Raw genomic sequence first — 19,526 nt, forward strand, 5'->3', positions numbered from 1 at the left:
TCCTTATACAGACTGCATTATCTAAAAGAATACTTGGAGTTATTATGCAATTGCTATGTTTTTTACTAAAGAAGAAAAAATAACAGTCTAACAGAGGGTAATATGTTTGTTCTTCACAGTTAAAAACATTTTAATACATCATGCTTGTATTTTGTCTTCTTGTTGAAGACTAGTTCTCTGTGCACTACCCTTCCAATCAAGAAGGTGTAAAAGCAGTTATTGTGGTAGTTATGTGTTAGTTATGGTATAATAAAATTCTTTTTCTGTCTGTGAAATAACACCTTATCTCCAGTTTAAATTTTATTCTTAATGAAACAGCTTAAAATTTTGGGGTTTTGTAGTTTTAATAGTATCTGGGCTTTTTTCTATATTTGGTCAGTGTTAATTTTTACATAATGATTGAATTTTCTATAAAATCTTAGAAAAATACACAAAAACATAATGCACAGTGATTTATGCATTCTGTAGTGCTGTTCAATACTGAGTTAAATTTGCAAGTACATTGTTATCAAATTTCACATATGACGCAGTACAGTTAAAACTTGTCTGCATAAGGGGGTTGACACCTGATAGCAATGTCATTCTTAATGTAAGCTGACCTTTCCTCTGCTGTTCTCATCAACTCCTGTCAGCATCATGATGTTCCCTTTATTATCCTCATCAGGAATTGTGGCTTCAGTGCTAAGTACAAAGGTGATTCCTCTCCCTTGTGAGAGACAGCTTCTTTTGCAGGATTTCTGATTTTGCTGCAAAACAGGGAGCAGTATTTGCCTTTCACACCTCGTCATGCAATTGTAAATGCCCTTCATCTCGCTGAAAGCCAAGGCACTGTGTGTGCTTCAAAGGAAATCCTTATTCACAAAGGAAATTCTAAGACAAAGGATAAGAGAAACAGTATATTGCAACAATGAAAATTATATAAAACCAGTGTTCTGATATTAAAAAGATATGTCTCGTGGAGAAATCTCTGACAAAATGTTGATTCTTTGTTCCTGTAGGATGAACAGGAAGTATGGTTATAACTGAAGAGACTGTTGTTGTTACTGTTGCTGTAAAACAAAACTTTAAGCAAATTTTCACCTACTTCCCTTTATTAGAGTTCATCTGCTGTTAGTGAGTTATCAACACAGTTTAACATGTTTATAAAATCTTTGTATTCCATAAAAAATGAAGTTAGTTATTTTATTAAAACTGTAAAAAAGTATAAGGTGCAGATTTGATTGACAAAGGTGTTGTTGTATCATAAAATTGCACCAACTTCTTATTTGCATAATTACATGAAAATAAATATGAAATTTATTAGCTGTATGCATTCACCAAATAAATGCAACTACTTTTGCCTTTTTGTCTTCTGGAAGTGCTCTTTGAATAGCTTTTGGTATTTTATCTCCCCACCATCTGTGAATAGAAAAAGGCATTTCCTAAGTTTAGCATTTCCTTAGTACAACTAAACAGTGGTAATTTTATGATGAAAATATTAAAATAAGATTATCTTATTAAATACATACTAGTAGCTGTCATAGTCTTATTTTATGTGCATCTCTTAAGTGTTAGGTTTGTTTTTCTGAAGAATATAAGGTAGCAAGTATCTGATTTCCTAAATGCATTTGAAAACTGATTGTGATAAACTGACTCGAGGGCAGGGAGGAGAAGGCAAGAAACTAAGCCCTTTTGCACTATTTAATTGTAGCATTTTTTAGCTTAATAGGTAATAATTTGGAATCTTAAATTTTTCCTGGGGACAAAGATGAACATGGTAGATCCTTGAAAAAACAGAAGAGGTTGTTCAGCAGGACCCTTCCTCTCCGCCTCCCTGAAGGTTCAGGAATAAGCAAAGGAAAGAATAATCAAACAAAAGGAGCACACATCTGATGGTTAAGCCCTCCTCCAGCACTTTTTATGTACATAACCAGAAGTCACTCAAGCAGCTGCAGCACATTAGTTACGATAGTTTAACAGGCAGCTTTACAGCTCTGATAAAGGTTGTGCTAAAGCAATTTCTTCCTCCCGTGCTCACTTGCTATGATAGCTCAGAAGTGATCTTTGGCAGCAGGGCTGTGAAAGGAGTGGTAATGTTTAATCAGTTTCTGTGGAGGAGTTAGCTCGCTTTTTCCTTTGTAGATCATTATCTATAGAAAGACGTTAAGGGCAGGCAACACCATGTTGAAGACAGAATAGGCTGAAGTGGTGCAGGGTCTCTGAACAGTTCCTGGGAACTGATTTAGAACGGAAATATTTTAAGCACTTAGGCCAACATTCGATTGCATTAGACCTTAATAACAAAGTTACTGGAGAAACATGGCTCAGCAGACAAGTCCAGACAATTTGCCTGTTCCTGAAGGGGATAATACACACAGTCAAAATCCATGGCTAAATGAAGATCTTGTGAAGACCCTGAGGGAAAACCTGTTACAACATGAAAAGTCCAGGACAACTCGAAAATCTTCACCTGCTTCTCCTCGGCTGTGTCCAGTTATTTCTCCCCGAAATTCTCCAAGGCTCTTGAGAAGGATGTTTTTAAACAGCAACATACCAAAACAGCGTCGTTTCACTGTGGCACATACCTGGTAAGCACTAAGGTGGTTGAGATAAAATAATAATTTTTTATATGGAATATTTATCTCTGTGGTGTTTGTGCATCTGTTTCTTGGTTTCATCTCTACATTAATCTCTCTGGTTGAAATAGACAGTTCTAATTTGTGACTAAACTTCATTGCAGTCCAGAAGTTTTAAATAGCAATTAATATGAAGTCAGAAAATATATATTTCCTTTTACAAAAGCTGCTAAATTTCCTCTGATTCCTTAGGTAATAACTCCATTCTTTCCTCTCCCTCCAAAATAAAAAAAATACTTATTTTATTCTGTGCTGTTCTGCCCAGAGTGACTTAGCAATTATTTTCTTTAATGTGCCTGTTGAAAATATTTTATTTTTTTATGGACAGTTTTGGACTCCCTCAGGCTCCTAGCAGAATAACATAAGTCTATTTAACTTTTAACAGTGCTGAAATTAAGAAGGGCATAATAAAGAAGAATGATAGCAATACATATTTCATGTGAAACAGTGATTTTTATTAAAGCAGTTGCTAGAAAAACAGGAAAAGTGATAAGGGAAGCCCTTGGTAAATGATTCACTAGTAGTATTTCTTTGGTAACTTGATCACTTAGATGTGTTTGTGATCAAATCTAAAAAGGACATTCATTTTTTGCATCTATCTCCTGTAAAACAGCAGTATTATTTCATTACTTTTAAAATTATTCTTTGAAAACATGTTGTATGTGAGATTATTGTAACTCAAAACCACATTCGTGTTTGCTTTGATGGTCCTGAGATGTTTGGGTTTTTGCTTGTGAATTCATCCCTACCCCCACCCCCCACCCCTTTATTCCTCTAACAAAAATGTAATATAAAGAAAGGAGTGTGATGACATGTTCAAAGAAAACAAGTCATGCATTCTAAGCAGCAAATGAATATGCTCTTGAGGTTTATCTTCATTCGTCTGAAATTAGATCCACACTATAGCTATGTGATTGGTATGTGCATTGCACATTGTATGCTAGTGTGCTTAAATTTTTACTATGTATGTATTTATGTAAAGTATTTCTTGTATAAAATAATATTTTTATAACTGAAAAGCATAAGAAAAAACACGTGCCTTTATAATTTAAGAATACTTTTTTGAAACCAGTGTACCTGTTCAGATATTGCATGTGTAAAATAGAAAACTGAATGAAATAGTATATTTAATGTTTCTTTAACAATTATGCATAAATCCCAGCTGCTGTTCTGTGTTCAGTAATTTATAAAACATTCTATACATAAAAATATGCAGGTTAAAAAGGTAATTCAGGCAGATCTAGTTTACAATGTTAGGTGAAAAAAATTCTGAAGGTTTATAGAGGGAAATTATCGTGTGTGATTATGAGTGTGTAGGCAGACCAGTGTGACAGACAAAGAAAGGGGACAGATGTGAAGCTAACAAACATGTTTGGGCAACATAAAAGGACACAGGCTTGCAGAGTATTAAAAAGTGAAATTTTGTTTAAATGCACTTTCTCTAGTGAGCTTCAGAAGTTTGTGTAGAATGCCTTTTTCACCATGAGTGTAGAAAACACTTGAGGTTTTCCCAAATATGTGAAATACTAGACCTGCAATCAATACTTCATTGTTATGATTTATGAGACAGGCAGATCAGAGTAATAATGTTTTTTTTCCAGCAAGTGGAGAAGTACAGAGTCAAGCAGCAAGTTACAACGAATGACCTGAGATCCTGCAAAGAACAATGTTTCTGAAGTGACAAAGCAATGACATACATGATCAGACTACAGGCTTATGGGCTTACAAAGGGCATTAAAAATTTATTTGTTTCCAAAGACCATCAAATGTGTAGTTACTGCTATGTCTTCACTTGGTTATCTAGTCAGAAAACTGAGATACTATGTGATAGACCTGTGGCTACATAGGCACTATAGTGGTTTTAATTCCACGTGCATATAATCCACTTTAGACAGCTTATAGGAAAACAGTGCATTTGAAAATTGAGTAGTTGTGACCTTAATTCAAAATATTATACTATGAAGGATCCATTCTGGGGTTGATTTGGCCCACTGTAGTAATGAACACTCTCTGCTTTATTTTTCTAATGTTATCAGTTTTGTAATTTAAGAAAAGTTGTTGAATTCTTATATACATCCTTTTTGTTTAGTGCACTGTTCATACAGCATTAAAAATTTTAATAACATGTTCTTCCTCAAGCCACCAGTAAGTTGGTAAGCTGTTCTGACTTTGCAAAATGTCACTAATTTTTTTTTTAAATTTTCTTATATTTTCTGGTTATTACATTATGTATCTAGATAGCATAAGAAGTAAATGTATGACACTAGAGATACTGTTGTATGTTGCAGTGATGCCAAACAGGCACCACAGACCCAGAGTGCTAAAACCCCCTAATTTAGATGGTACCTCCCTGATTTCAAGGTTCTGAAGCAGCATTCACATACAGTCAAGAAGTGAGTGGGAGTTTCATGAATTGTTCTGGCAATCCCTTTCTCCCCCTTTTTTATCATAAAGTCTATAGTTCACTCTCTCTAATGGCTTGGATTGTATTACTTTCGACACCAAAATGCATTTTCTTTCATGTGACCATTATATTTTCACAGTAATAATTGGGTTATCACTTTTAGTCATTTTATAAGTCCTTCTCTACTTCCTTTTTTTTTCTTCTTCTCTAGCTGTACTCCTGAATTCATTCAAACACTTGAAAGATAAACTGCTACTTTAAGGATTTTAGAGAGGAAAAGGTACAGCCTTCAGAGTTGAAATAGAAGGATTTAAGTGGCAGAGGAGCATAAGACCTTCATTTTTGTTGGAGAAATTGCTGAATATCCATCGGTTTCTGAGAATGTTAGTTCTGCCTGAAACTGAAATTAAAACTAGTTAATCTTGAACTTTTAGCCTGGATTCCTCTCAGTCTGTAAACAAAATCAGTCTACAGTCACAGCATCTACAAGTTGTTTACGTTTTGTGGCCAGGATTTCAAGCAAACTGTACGCAAACCTAAATTCCATTTCCTCACAAATCTCTCTTATATTGTATTACTGTAAAAGTATTCATAATGCTTTAAGATCACCCATATAGGGACACCACAGCACATATTACAGCTGGACTTGCACAAGATAAATTAAGTCCTCTGGTATGTGCTCGACAAAATCAGTTTCTGGATTGTCTTGATTTGCTCTTTATAAGGCTTTTAAAATGGGCTGATTACCTCAGTGCCTTTTGGCAGGACAGATCTGTCCTGCCAGGGGTGGAATGACACATGCTTTGATTTGTGAGGAGAGAGGGAAAGAGACTGTCAGTTCCCATCTGTGTGGACATCCAGCGTGTGTGATCCCTCGTACACACACTGTCCGAAGATCTGTGGAAGGATGTTTAGATACTTCAAATCATACCCTCTTAGTTAAATGTGGAAAGACAGCTTTCCTTAATTTTCTGTTAAAGATTCCTTTCTGTAAAGGGAGGAAAAGCAAGAAAGATAAATATTTGGAGCAGGATAGTAAGCTCAGTGGAACATAACAACTAAATTATATCTGTTTAATTGAAAGGATGAAGTCATGGAACATATGTGCTTGCTATTTTTTGACTTTTGTTTGCTGCCATAATACTTCTTAATACTTCTTAATATTCAGTAAATACAAAATGATCAAGCAGTTGGTTTTTTCTGTGTTGTATATGTTTGGACAGTCTATTGGCTGCCTTTGTGATTTTTTGTGTGTGTGTGTTCAGAGACAGCAGCTAGTGATATATGCCTGTCTTCTAAGTCATATAAAGTGGATTTGTTTATTCACAGGTCCAGTTGTGAGGGTTCCCCTTTGATAACTGTTCTTCCTCCAGCTCTTATGGAGTTCATTTAGTACTTCCTGATGTTCAGGCCTTTGTGCTCTTTAGAAGTTTTTTTAAGACATGTACCCTTAAACCTAAGAATTTAATGCAATTAATAATACAAGTATGTGCTCAGTTAAACAGAGTACTTTTATCTGAATTTAGTCAGTCTTTGTCCCCACCCATAGTAAATATTTTACATTGACTTTGGCATTCAGATATGAAAACGATAGATTCCTTAGAAATAGTTTAGATAGATATAGGCAAGGTGTGCCATTTTAAGTTTCAGGAATGTAACTGCCATAAGTGTACCCATAAAACCAGGTTTGTTTTTATTGCACAATATCTTCTCATGCACTTTTACTGCTAATTACAAAAAACAACAGAACCTCAAGTGTTAGCTATAGGTAGATAAGTTCCAGAAGAGCAACTTATTTAATTTGATGCGATTCTACACAGCCTGGTTCAGTGCATTTCAACTATGAAATTAGAATGAAGCTCTACCACACCATTTTAATCACTATTTTCTTCCAACTTTCAGTATAAATTTTGCTAAAAGATTTTTAGTACCTATGTTTTCCTCTCTGTAACTACTCTGTGCTTTTCAGGAACTCAAGTAATTACATTTTGGCATATGGAAGTAATTTCAAAAGGAAGAAATATCAACGCAAATACAAGATACTAACTGAATACTTCAGAAAACCAAATATCCAAAGCAGCATGGTCATGAGATTGTAGGAGGTTCTATCCCTTTACTCCATGCTGGTGACACCCCACCTGGATACTGCACACAGTGCTGGGGTCCCCAGCAGAGGAATTACATGAACCTGTTGAAGCAGGTTCAGAGAAGGGACAAAAAAATTATCAGGGTGGGACACTTCTCCTGTGAGGAAAGGCTTGGAGAGTAGGAGTTGTTCAGCATGGAGATAAGGCTTCATGTAGAGTTTAAGAGGGGATTGCTTGAGTAAGATGATGGTTACCGTCAAGTTACTAAGTTGCATCAAATAAGATGTAGTTTAACAAGGGGAAGTGGTGGATTCTGCACCCAAGATGGGGCCAGAAACATGTTGGCTGTGTGTAGACTGAAGAACGAGAGGCTGGGCAGCAGTGCCATGGAAAGGGCCCTGGGGCTCTGGTCCATGGCAAGCTGAACATGAGCCAGCAGTGCCCTGGCAGCCAGGAGGGCCAAGCGTGTCCTGGGGGCATCAGGGACAGCATCAGCAGCCAGGCAAGGGAGGGGATTGTCCTGCTCTGCTCTGCCCTGGGGCAGCCTCACCTCCAGTGCTGGGGGCACTCCTGGGTGCCACAATAAAAAAAAGACAATAATCTATTAGAGAGCATCCAAAGGAAGGCCACAAGGATGGTGAAGGGTCTGGAAGGGAAGTCATGTGAAGAGTGGCTCAGATCACTTGATTTGTTCAGCCTGGAGGAGACTGAGGAGAGACCTCATTGCAATTTACAACTTCCTTGTGAGGGAAAATGGAGGGGCAGGTACTGATTTCTTCATTCTTGTGATCAGTTAGAGAACTCAAGGAAATGGCACAAAGCTGGGCCAGGGGATGGTTAGGTTGGATATCAGGAAAACATTTTTCCTCCAGAGGGTGCTTGGGCACTGAAACAGGCTCCCCAGTGTAGTGATCACAGCCTGAAAGAGTTAAAACCCCATTTAGACAACACTCAGGCACATGGTGTGACTTTTGGAGTGCCCTCCATATGGGAAGGAGTTTGACTTGATGTTCCTGCTGGGTCTCTTCCAACTCAGCATATTTTATAATTCTATGACAATAAAGTGCATATATGCCTATGTAAACTCACTAGTTCTTACTAAATTTAAAAAAATTCTTAGTTTTTCTAGGTTTGGATTGAAGGCACTTGAGACGGTAGTTCATGTTTGGGCTCGGGTGTTTATTATTCCTTATCAGTAAAACAGTCTCACAACCATGAGTTCTGCAGCTTTTCATTAGCAAGGCACAGAATGGCTAACAATCTCTTGTTACAAGGTCTTTTAAGACTAAACTATCCAATTAAGAACTGACACCTGGATTATTTTCCCTTTTAACCCAATAACTGATCCCTGGAAGCCCACATTGCAGACTTTTCTGCCCAATTTCAAAATGCCACCCAAACCCATGAAGAAGAAGGAAGAAGAAGCATGAAGAAGAAACTCAGGATGACACCCCATGCCCTCCATCTTGCTTCTATCCACAGCATACTAAAAGTCCCAAAGCCTAAATTTCTCACCCAAGTGATACACCTACACTACTCTCTGTAATCTATTTCACACATTTGTGGATTCTAGTCTATTCTGCAGTTTAGGAAACTTTCTCCATGAGTGAGGGTCATAGTCAGTTGCTCTCCTGGGGGTCAGGACACCCCAGAACAGACAGAAAAATATTCCTGGTGTCCTGGGTTTCCGCATTCTACTACTTTCTTGTTTTTCTCACATAAACTTTATTCACACTTTCTAAATCAAATCACTCTTATTGCATAAAGTTTTAGCCAAGGTAACACCTAGCATATTAGAATGGACTCTACTTCATATTTTACAGACTTTAGACTGAGCTATCACACTCCTTTTCTACAAAAATATGTGAACCACTTTACATAAAATATACCATCTTGTATAAGGTAATTCAATCCACATATCCACTCTTGAAATTCTGTGACACTAGAAGGTGCATGCTTGTATGGATGCATAGGTTAGTGGGGCAGAGAAAAAGAATAAGCTTTGAGAACACAATGCTCTCTGATATTTTACAGAATGGTTTGTGGTAAGTTAAGAATTCTTCACAATGGAATTAACTACTGACAAATTTATTTACCACAGAAAAATAATACTGCTTCTCCACAGCTGAAGAAAGACAGATGAGGAAAAAGTTAATCTTTCCATAAAGAAAGAAATGGCAAAGATGTGTTTTCTCAAATAAGAGTTGTGTTAAAGAGAGCTTGTAGTACTGGGTAGGAAATTGAGAACCACTTCAGAAAGATCAGTGAGCAATCAAAGATTAAATTCTAAGTTTTTGTTGTACAGGGGCAAATAACTGAGCAAGGAAGAGCAGAGCGAAAGAGTGATAGATTTGGCTGACTAGATTTGGTAGTACAGGAATTTTAATATATAAAAATAACTTTTGCATCTCTCCTTTTCTTTCAAAATGAAATGTGGAAAATACCCAAACAATTTTGATTGAGTCTTTTTTTCTTGCCTCTAACCTGCTTGCCTTCTGAAATTGGAATTTCTTCATCAGTTTTAGTTACTGAAGTACTATTCCTGGACCATACTGTTTTCTGACCTGTTGTTTTTAATGCCATGTCCCGTGTTTGACAGAATTCGGGAGAAATTCTAAAAAAAATTAGCAATAGTGAAACAGAGTTCTTGGAGTTCTACTTTTGTTTCGTACTTGCCTCAAAACCTAAAACCATTTTGCTAAAGTGCTCTTGAACTCCAGAGTTTTCGTTGTATCTTACTCTAGTTTTATCACACGCAATTATACATGACTGTAAAGGTTTTAAATATTGTACTCTTGTGATATGATATTATCTGTTTTCCAGAATTTTTTTGAAACTATGCAAAAAGTTTCAGTAGGTTTTGCTACAAGTTTTTTTACTGTGTAACACAAGCCTGTTACCCTCAAGCAGTCTTCTACATGGCTCCTTACTGCATTACTCTGACTGCACTTTGCAAACTTGCTGTTTTCAGTTCCACTTTGCATGAGTATATTACTATTTTATTGGTGGTAAAAGTTTATTGGTTCTTGAACCATCCCATGGGATCTTGCCTGTTTTTTTTTTTTTGCAGTTTGACACAAAATTTTATGATGCCTCAAATTTGTATTGCAAAGTGAGCCATTCTCTCCATCTGGAGTTTTGAGTCTTCTGAACTTTGACCTTAAAGATTTTATAATATATACACAAAACATTGAAGTTTCCAATGTGTTACAAAATACTCAGAAATTTATTTCCCTTTTTGTAATAATTCACGTCTTTAGGTGTGTTTGTCATGGGAATAGTCGCTACAATTTTTTAGCACAGACTAACAATGAGCTAGCTTTTTCATTCATACATTCTTGAAGAGCTTCATCTTCTTTGGGATTTGTAGGTATTACTCCATTTTTCCCCTCTTGTGACATTTCTTCTGTATCTCGTGACCTTTTTGGCACTTTATTCTGTTTCATTTAGTACTGCACATGAATTTTTCCACTAGTCATCCAGGAGAACACTGAGCTTAAAATTTGCAACAGTTTGTTCCAACAATAGATAAATTAACATTTAAGTGAGAAAGAGGACTGGGAGAAGGGTCTCATCATCTCTGTCAAGCTACCAGTACTTTAAGGAGCAACTGTTAAGTGGAACCAGCAAATTTTACTCTGCCAGTGGGCAGAGTGCTATCAGACTTCTACTTTATTTGGAAAAACAGTGATACATTTGCAGAAGGCTTATTTCTGTCCTGACCTGGAGGAAATATGCAGGTTTAGAATTGTTGTCTGTCTTCAGGTTCCTTAGGCTGTATATGCACCCTCTGTTGTGGAGGGATGTTGCCAGACCTGTCCTTTCATTCATTCACTAATGTTTGATCTTGGTCACGAGAGAAGCTTGTTAATATTGTCATCTGCTCTCACTGCAGAGTTTTAGGGAATAATCTTGTAAGATTTCCATTACCATCCTTTGTAGCATATTATATTATACTATACATTGTATTCTACTATATTGTACTGTATAGTAAACTTATTAAATCCGTTGTAGTTGACTTTCCATCTTCTAAACCTTCAAAAAGCTCTGCTATCTTCTTTGTCATCAAACAGGACATCACATTTCATGGCTAATGCTTCATATTGGCAGGAGACTATTCTTCCGGTAGTTGTATATTACCCTCTTAGTAAATGCTCAGCATCTCCTATCTGTTATTTTCAGTGGTTTCCTTTCACTAAACCTTTGCATTCAGTTGTTTAAAAAAGGGCACATACAGAATTAATCAGAAAAAAGTAAAATTTACATGCACAGGGTGAAATATAAGACAAGAAGGATATACTGTGTTTCATTTATTTTTATTTTTAATAAAGAAACACTCATGTTAGTGTTATAATGTTTTAATAATGACCTGTTTTCTTCTTAAATTGTATTTTTCTTAGTGATCACATCTCTTTGGTATTCTTCAGTGCCCCAAATTTATCAACACTGATTAAGTATTCTTATTATAACATAGAACTTATCATCAACTAGAAGTTGTAATCTCACTCTGACAACTGCTTAACAGGTGTACTCCTGATAGTGGAGTAAAGTTATTGTAGGCTACTAGTAACAGACTTTTATTGTTCAAATAAACTTGGAATATTTTAAGGTGTCATAAAATATAAAAACGAATGGCATATAATTAAATGTTTATGGACAACTGCAGCTGAGATGTCCAGGAATTTTCATTGTGTTCCTTGATACACTAATGTATTTCTGGGATAGTCTCTTGGTAACTTCGTGATAATTAAAAAAACCCAACTAATAATTGTGTATAAAGTGATTGAACATGTGAACTATGGATTTTGAATATATATGTGGGGTTTTTGTGGTTTATACTTTATCGGGCTTCTGTCATAAATCTGCATCTGCTGAACCTGACAATCTCCAGAATAAGTTAGATTGTCCTAGATAATGAATCTCTACAAAGTGTTTTAAGAACATCTTTCTATAGAATAGAGCAGCAAATAACTTTTATTTAAAATAAATTCTGTAATTTTATCTTCATTTGAAAAAATTGTATCTTTCCATATTAAAGAAATATGCATTTCTGGTGTGCATTTTAATGCTGTAAGAGTCTTTCAGATGTATGCAAATAATTGCTTTGTTTGACTCTTACTATAAACATAATTTTGTGTTACACAAGACACATACAATTACAGATAGTATATATTATTTTCTTTTGGGGATGCGGTGCTTTACTGAATGAAGGATCAGACAGGTTACCTGTTGTATTTCCAGTCATAAAACAAAACTGTAAGAACCTTTAAAATCTGCTTCAAGTTCATAAGCACACTCACAAGCAATAAACTATAAATAATTTTAAAAAATTTGCCTCTTGGACCTCATCATTATTATGCACATTTGCATGATAGAGATTAAATTCTCCAAAGGTGTTAATTACAATCGTAGCATGTGGTACATTACAGAATCAAAAAAAATAATAATGACTTGTGTAAATGCATGCTGTCATGGGAAATAGAATAGACCACATACTTAAATGTAGAAATCCAGTCAGGTCACTAAAAACGTTCATTACAATCCCTATGAAATGATCGTACAATGAAATTTATTCCCCACATAAAAAAAAAATTTCCCATAGAAGAAATATTTAAAACTTCTAAACAGCAGCATGTTTCACTCATTTCCAAGAGTCTGCGAGAACTGTTAGCTATGCCAGCTACAAGACGGCCATATTAAGAATCATTGTATACTTAAATATTTCTCACATTTCGTAGATAATAAGTGCTGTCTGGTGCTTCTGTGTGGTTCTCCTGTGAGTGTGTTAAGGATGGCGTCATGCCCTTCACTTGTAAGAAATAAGTTACCAAATGCTTTATTGATGTAACAAATTCCAGCCATAGATGTGACTGTTTTAACAAGATTCGATGGCAAGGTACACTCAACTATTTACAGCAGAGGGGGCAGAGGCAGACAGAGCTGTCAGGGAGGTCCATTCCTTGAGCCATGAGTTCCTGACAGGGCCCCCTTGCTGTCTAAACTTCTCAGAGAGGAGTTTAGGTGGGGCCGGATCCAATCCTAGCAGCACAGACTTGGTTTATGGACAGTGGTTTATGTCCGGAGCATTGTATGTACACAATCGATCCTTTGTGTCTCTCAGCAGACATGTCCAAGTTTAACAAGCAGTTACCTTTAAAGGCCATATTAATCTCTTACTGAGAATGTGCTGCTGCAAGGAGTCGCTCACCCCTGAGGCGTAACGTGGGCAGGCGTTCCTGGGCAGGAGGAGATCCTGGTGTGCAGCCCAGAGCTCTCATGTTCATGGCTTGCAGCAAGCTGCGTGGATCACTGCTCCAAACAGCCCTTGGCTGCAGGTTCCTTCCGTGCCCCAAGGCCCAGAGAGAGCTGGGTGCAGCCACCACAGCCCCCACTGGTGACTGTGGCTTCAGCTGGGGCTGCTGCTGGGGGAGCAGTGCCACAGCACTGGCTGTGTTTGTCTGCACTGCCTGTGCAAGGTGTATGTCCATGTCTGTGTACATATCTATGTCTGTGTCTAATCAGAGAAGGACTTGTTGCAGCCAGAGCCACACAACAGTTGGTGCTATCTGGTGACACTAGTATAGCATAACACCTGTGACAATTTCAAACTTTTGGCCTTTCATCAACAATAACTTGCCAGGAGAAACAATATGTGTAGTGGGGAGGGGAGTGGACTAAGAGAAAATTACATCCCATCATGTGACTGCTGCAAGCAATTTGAAAAGTAACTAGCACAGAACCATGTTGAGTTTAGGATTGGACTGAATCTTTCCATGTGTACACCTCATCTCAATGGAAAAATACAGATTTCAGATAGAGCTTGTGAGGAATTTTATCATAAAATATTGCAAATACTAACTTATTGTAACTGAAATATTTAATTTGAAGTATTTCAGAATTTCTCATCCACCTGATCTCCAAGAAATTGCTGAGAGTAAGGAATATTTTGTTTCAAAATCTCATCTTTTAGTAAATTCACTGTATACTCAGTGGTCATATCAGCCAATTATTCTCTAATTTTCTCTTTTACATTATCAAAATATCTTTCTGACCTCTTTTGTGGAGTTTTGCTCCAGTCTGGAAGTGTTCCCTTGGAACACTATTATATGCACTGCTGTCTCTTCATAATAATAGTGTTCTGATACCCATTATTCCAACTAAGAAGGTCAGCATCATATCAACCATGATTTCAGAAGCATGATATCCAATGTTTCATTACATGGAAGTCCTTCTGTGAGAAAAAAAAAGTAAATATTTTTTGTTATTTCTTTGGTAATAATATTTTAAATTTATTTTGTTCAGACAATTGTTCAAACATTTTATGACTTGTGTGAGAATCTTGTAATTTGGCTTGTAAAGTAACAACTCTGAATGAATGTACTTCCTAAGAATACACATTGTCAGTATTTTTATTAAAAAAAATGTGTAACACAAAAAACTGAAAGTGTGTCTCCACAATTACAAATCTTCTCTACAGAATCTTTGTCAAGATTGTTTTTTGAAAAATTGTTGTTACTCCCTTTTTCTCCTTAGTTCAAATGATCTGCCATGACATTGTCCTGCTCTTCACATAAGAGTTGTGGGTTTTTAAAATTATAATACTTTCCAGAGGATGACAGTCTCTTCTACTTTCAGAGATTATATTACAAGGTAGAGGTTGGACTCCGTGCTGATGAATTTAAAGTATATGCCTTATGAATCTTTGTAAATAGATCAATAAAAGTAAATTTTTTAATCAATTCTGTTTGAAATGTGAAACAAGAATAGCTTAACCTTAATGTTCAATAAATTGTTAAGAGATGTGACTATTTGATCATTAATTACTAATTTGTACATTAAACTAGATTCTGAAGAGACAGCATCAGAAAGGGTTTTCACAACCCCTTCAGACTGTGGAGCATCCATTGCAAATCTTGTGGGTATACTGGGTAGGAATAGCTCTGTTTCTGTTGTGAGGCCTTTTTTTCACATGAGGTGGGGGAATAAAAATAAAATCACAGCTTATTCCAAGGAAGGAAACCTCTGTCTTTCATTCTCCATGTATTCTCATCTATATAATTCTCCAGACTATGTGCTTCATTTAATTAAAAAACTGCTCTAGACATGCCTTGCAAAAGCAAAAATGTTTTGTGTGTCTGTGTCTTTGCTACAAGCTGCTAGTTGCGTGTCCAAAGGGCAAAGATCAATTAAAAATAAACAAAACAAATTTATTAATATTTAAAAGCCATATAAAAATGTTATCAATTATTTGTATGCACATGATGAAACATCATTGTTAAAATGGCATGGGCAGGTAAAAACCTTGGCCTTTAAAAGTTGCTTGGTAATGTTTTCTTCATATAATCTTGTGCTATGCACTTAAGCTGTTCAATAGCAGTTGTTTCCATCCACACCCTTTCTGTAACAAAACATTGTGCTTTAGTTGTCACAGAAAGAGTTATAAAGAAGACAAAAAATAATTACTTTGAAGTGGAAATCACCTAATATTGTAAAGTCATTTCTTTACAACCAATAGTGCATCATATATTATTTCATGAAAGAACTGAAGTTTAGAAATCTTGGTTGAAAAGTTCAGAAAGCCTCAGAAAAGAATATCAGAAAAGAATATGGCGTTTCCAGAATTTAGTGTACATAATGTGAAAGAAACTCTTCAATAGAAAGATGATATAGTTACTAATGGATACAGTCTTCATTTGTAAAACAAAATTGTTACACAAAATGTAATTTAATCCTCTTAAGGATGTTTAAGCCTTGGAGTAGGCTTAGCTCTTTATATAGATTCTGCAAAGGTAACTAATACTTTTGCGTACCTAATTCCATCCATATAATAACTTAAAGAGAAGCTTACTGTTTGAGTGTGACTTTTGCAAAGTAGTCTGCTTAAATATATTATCTTTTGCAGATGGTAAAATAAGGGCTTCAGGAGGAACAGAAGTCTTAGATAAGGAATTCAAGATGAGCAACTGGAAGTATAGAGTTAGCTGATTTTAGGCCATTTGAGTACAGATGAAGTAGCCTGGGTGAGAGTATGACACAAAGCTCTACCACTGAGCAGCAGAGCCTTGTCAGCAGTGTTAAGATTTGAGGCTTAGGAAGGCTGGAGAAAAACGAGAATTGTAATGCTTGGGTGTATATGAAAGTCATTTGATTGAAGGCCAGTAAAATTGTCTGACTCACTTTTGAGTTCCAGAGGACTAATCACACCTCAGTATGTTGACAAACAGGTTGCAGTGCAGGCCACCTACAGTAGTATCAATGACCATCTAATTTCAGACTATTTTAATTCCTGTGAATTTCTTAAACACAATTATTATTAACCTATTACAATCCAGTCTAATGAGTGGGAAATTACGACTCTCTGTAGCAAGGCCCTGTTCAGTGTGCTGTAACAACTACTAATTTATCAGTAGTTCTCTAGAAATCTTAATTGCTTTCATATTCATCCTGACATAGTTACATGATTGCATGTCATATGATGGATTTTGGTATTAATTTGAAGGTATTTTACCTTTTCAGGAGTTTTTTGCCCTTGAAATGATGGTGTTTGCATATCATTACATTTTCATGCAATGACAGATAAAAATAATGAGTATCATGTATCGACTAAAATGTGATATGGCTCAAAATTAATTTAAATTGTTTAAAAAATAAAAATATTATAAAAAATTCTGGATAATAATTTCCTGCTTGTAACTACAAGAGGAAAAGTCCAGCTTTTCTATAAAAAGACTGTTACAATATTGCTTATGCTGGTAAATTACAGATAATTTTTCAGGATAAAATCTTTGAGTGAGGGAGCATTTTAATGCTGCCTAATTAATTTATTAATAGAGAGATTCATTAATTTATTTCAATAGAGTGAAATAAATTATAATAACTAATTTATTTAAATAGAATATTAAATTGTAACACCTAATCATTAATTATGAATAATGTTGTGAGAATGAGTCAAAATATTCTGGGATTTTTTAGCTGTGCCATCAGTTGCTATGCTTTTGAGTCAATAAAGTTGTTTATAATATATTGTTCTAATTTCTAAATAGTTGACATAAAACATTATAATATTTATCTCAGGAATGTTTTGGAAAATATTGGAAAAATACTGAGAAATATGAAATGCTGGCATTGCCTACAGGTTAAGAAAATGTTCAGTTTTCATCCTTTGAATAGGAAATACTCAATTATAGTATTTTATGGTATCAGCATTCCAGGTATTGTAGTAATCTAAGAAAACAGTTTTGAACTTTTTAACTCTAGCAGAAATTAAAGCAATAAAAACTTCAGGGGTTCTTGACATATAATTGTCAGAGTGCCCATTGACTTGTAGGAAAAAATCTGAAACATAAATGTAGTTGAGCGTAACAAATGCATCCCAACAAATTTATCTTGGTCATCATCAGACTTAGCAGTTCATGTGCCACACTACCCTTGTTTATGCAGTCCAAAGCTCAGTTGTGTCTGATTCACAGGAAAAGCAGGCAATGCAGAAGTTTACCTGCTTTGATAAGGCACATACACCCTCTGCAGTGGAGAAAATGTCAAACATGGGTTTACAAAGTAGTGGCTCTTTCTTAAATACAGTATGTATGTTCCCTTTTTTGCATTACAGTTTCCAATGTCTTCAAAAGGTATTGAAGAAAAGGGCAGCCCCTCAGTATGAGCCTCTTTTTCTGTTTGGAAATTACATTTGTTCTGCTCACCCGAAGTATTACTGGTCTGATGGGAAAGATGGTTGTGATCACTGTTAATGAGCATGTCTGTCATTATGTGTGCTGTACACAAAGGGCAAATTATGGCTGCTTGGACAAACACGTTTAGCATTTTTAACACTTGAGAGCCTCTCTTCATATCTTTATAACCTTTCCTGTAGGTACTTAGTGACTGTAGGTTTGTCTTTTAGTTAAATTTTTAATGGAAACAATTATGTCATTTTATGTTGTCTTCTTCATTAATTTTCTATATGCTTGACTGTATCTGTACTTCCATATTTATATGAGAAGAGATTTACGGGGAATTGAATGAATTTTCTAATGTTGGGATGCTGGAGCCATATAGTATCTAAGTACATTAGACATCTATCAATATATTAAAGATGGGTGAACATGCAGCACTGGAGAAATTACACTTTTTTCTTTTTTTTTTTTTTTTAAATTTGTGGGATTGTATTTTCCAGGCATTCAGCTGGTTATTGAGCAAGAATGTTTAAATGTTTCATTTTCAATATAATTTCTTTTACTTTAAAATAATCTACACCATTTGGGATTAAAAAAGATGGATCTTTTCCAGGCAAAGTTCTCTTGGCTGATCTTGGCATATTTCTATAATGGTTACCTATTAGGGATTTTACTACAAATGCTATAGTGACTTGTTTAAGTCTAAAACTCTTTTTTTTTTTAAGTTTTGCATTTTAAAGAGACAGGATTCTATTTTCTCAGCTAAACTAAAGATCTGAATTTTTTAAAAAAAAACACCTTCAGAAAATATGCAAATTAAATACTAAATAATTAAATGTGGAAATTTAAAGTCCAAATATCTTTCTGAATCCTCTGGGGGTTTGATTAATTTTAATTTTCCATTCTACTTCTTGTTTGTGTGTATTTCCATACTCACAACTGCAGTAATTAATCCAGTTTTTATTCATGGTTTTGCTTTCCATGAAATGTCTCTCATATAGGTGGTGACTCACTCTGTCAATAAGGGTTAAAACCCTATGGCAGAATAAACTATTTCTTTGCATTCTGATGGCTCTTGTATATTGTAAGGGTTGTAACCTTTGTGAGATCTTCATCTGTGCTACTTCTGCACCTGTAGGCCTGTAAGACCCTTGAATTTTGCAGAACATTCACTGAAATTGTGTAAAGAAAGTATTATTTTTATGCAGCTCTGAGAAAAAACAGAAATTGGGGAGGAAGGTAAAAGAAAAGATTCCTATTCTAATAGTAATTATACTGACATTAGAAGCACAAAATATTTTTTTCCAGGGCAAATGGAGACTATTTGTGTGGTAGCAAAAACATCTTTATTAATTATAAAATTCAAGCTGGAGCAATGCAAATATTACAGTCCTACTGTAATAATCACTAATAATAACTGCAGAGATTGTTCCAGAGGTTAAAAAAAAAAAGAAAAAGAATGAATTAAAAATCCATTTTAAAAGAAAAATAATTTATACATAGCAAATTTGAATTAGCTATTGGAAACTGAATTTAGTTGAAATTCTCCTTGCTGCTTCACTCTGTGGAAAAGAAAAATAGAAAATAAATGTCATGCTGACCATTTTCTTACTGTGAAAAATGTGGAGGGAGTGGTGGGTAAAATATTATGATAGCTTTGCTAAAAGAAATCAAGTTAAATAAATTTTGCCAGGACTGTTGTTTTGTAAATAAGCTTTGTTCAAAACCTAAGACCAACAGAAATGTA

The 19,526-nt window shown here is 35.3% G+C and overlaps 1 protein-coding gene across 2 annotated transcripts in view; it reads left to right on the forward strand.

Moving 5' to 3' along the window:
• PDE4D (phosphodiesterase 4D) overlaps positions 1–19,526 on the forward strand; it is a 347,631-nt gene that overhangs the window by 40,545 nt on the left and 287,560 nt on the right. The window contains exon 1 of one of the 2 annotated variants that reach the window (XM_058044062.1): positions 2,299–2,567. The exons of the other annotated variant lie outside the window; for it this stretch is intronic. Within the exon in view, the coding sequence (XP_057900045.1) occupies positions 2,299–2,567 (269 nt within the window). Of the gene's footprint in view, positions 1–2,298; positions 2,568–19,526 lie in introns of those variants that run through there. 2 annotated transcript variants of the gene reach the window in all.

Source organism: Melospiza georgiana, chromosome Z (genome assembly GCF_028018845.1).
Source record: "Melospiza georgiana isolate bMelGeo1 chromosome Z, bMelGeo1.pri, whole genome shotgun sequence".
NCBI classification, from domain to species: Eukaryota; Metazoa; Chordata; class Aves; order Passeriformes; family Passerellidae; genus Melospiza; species Melospiza georgiana.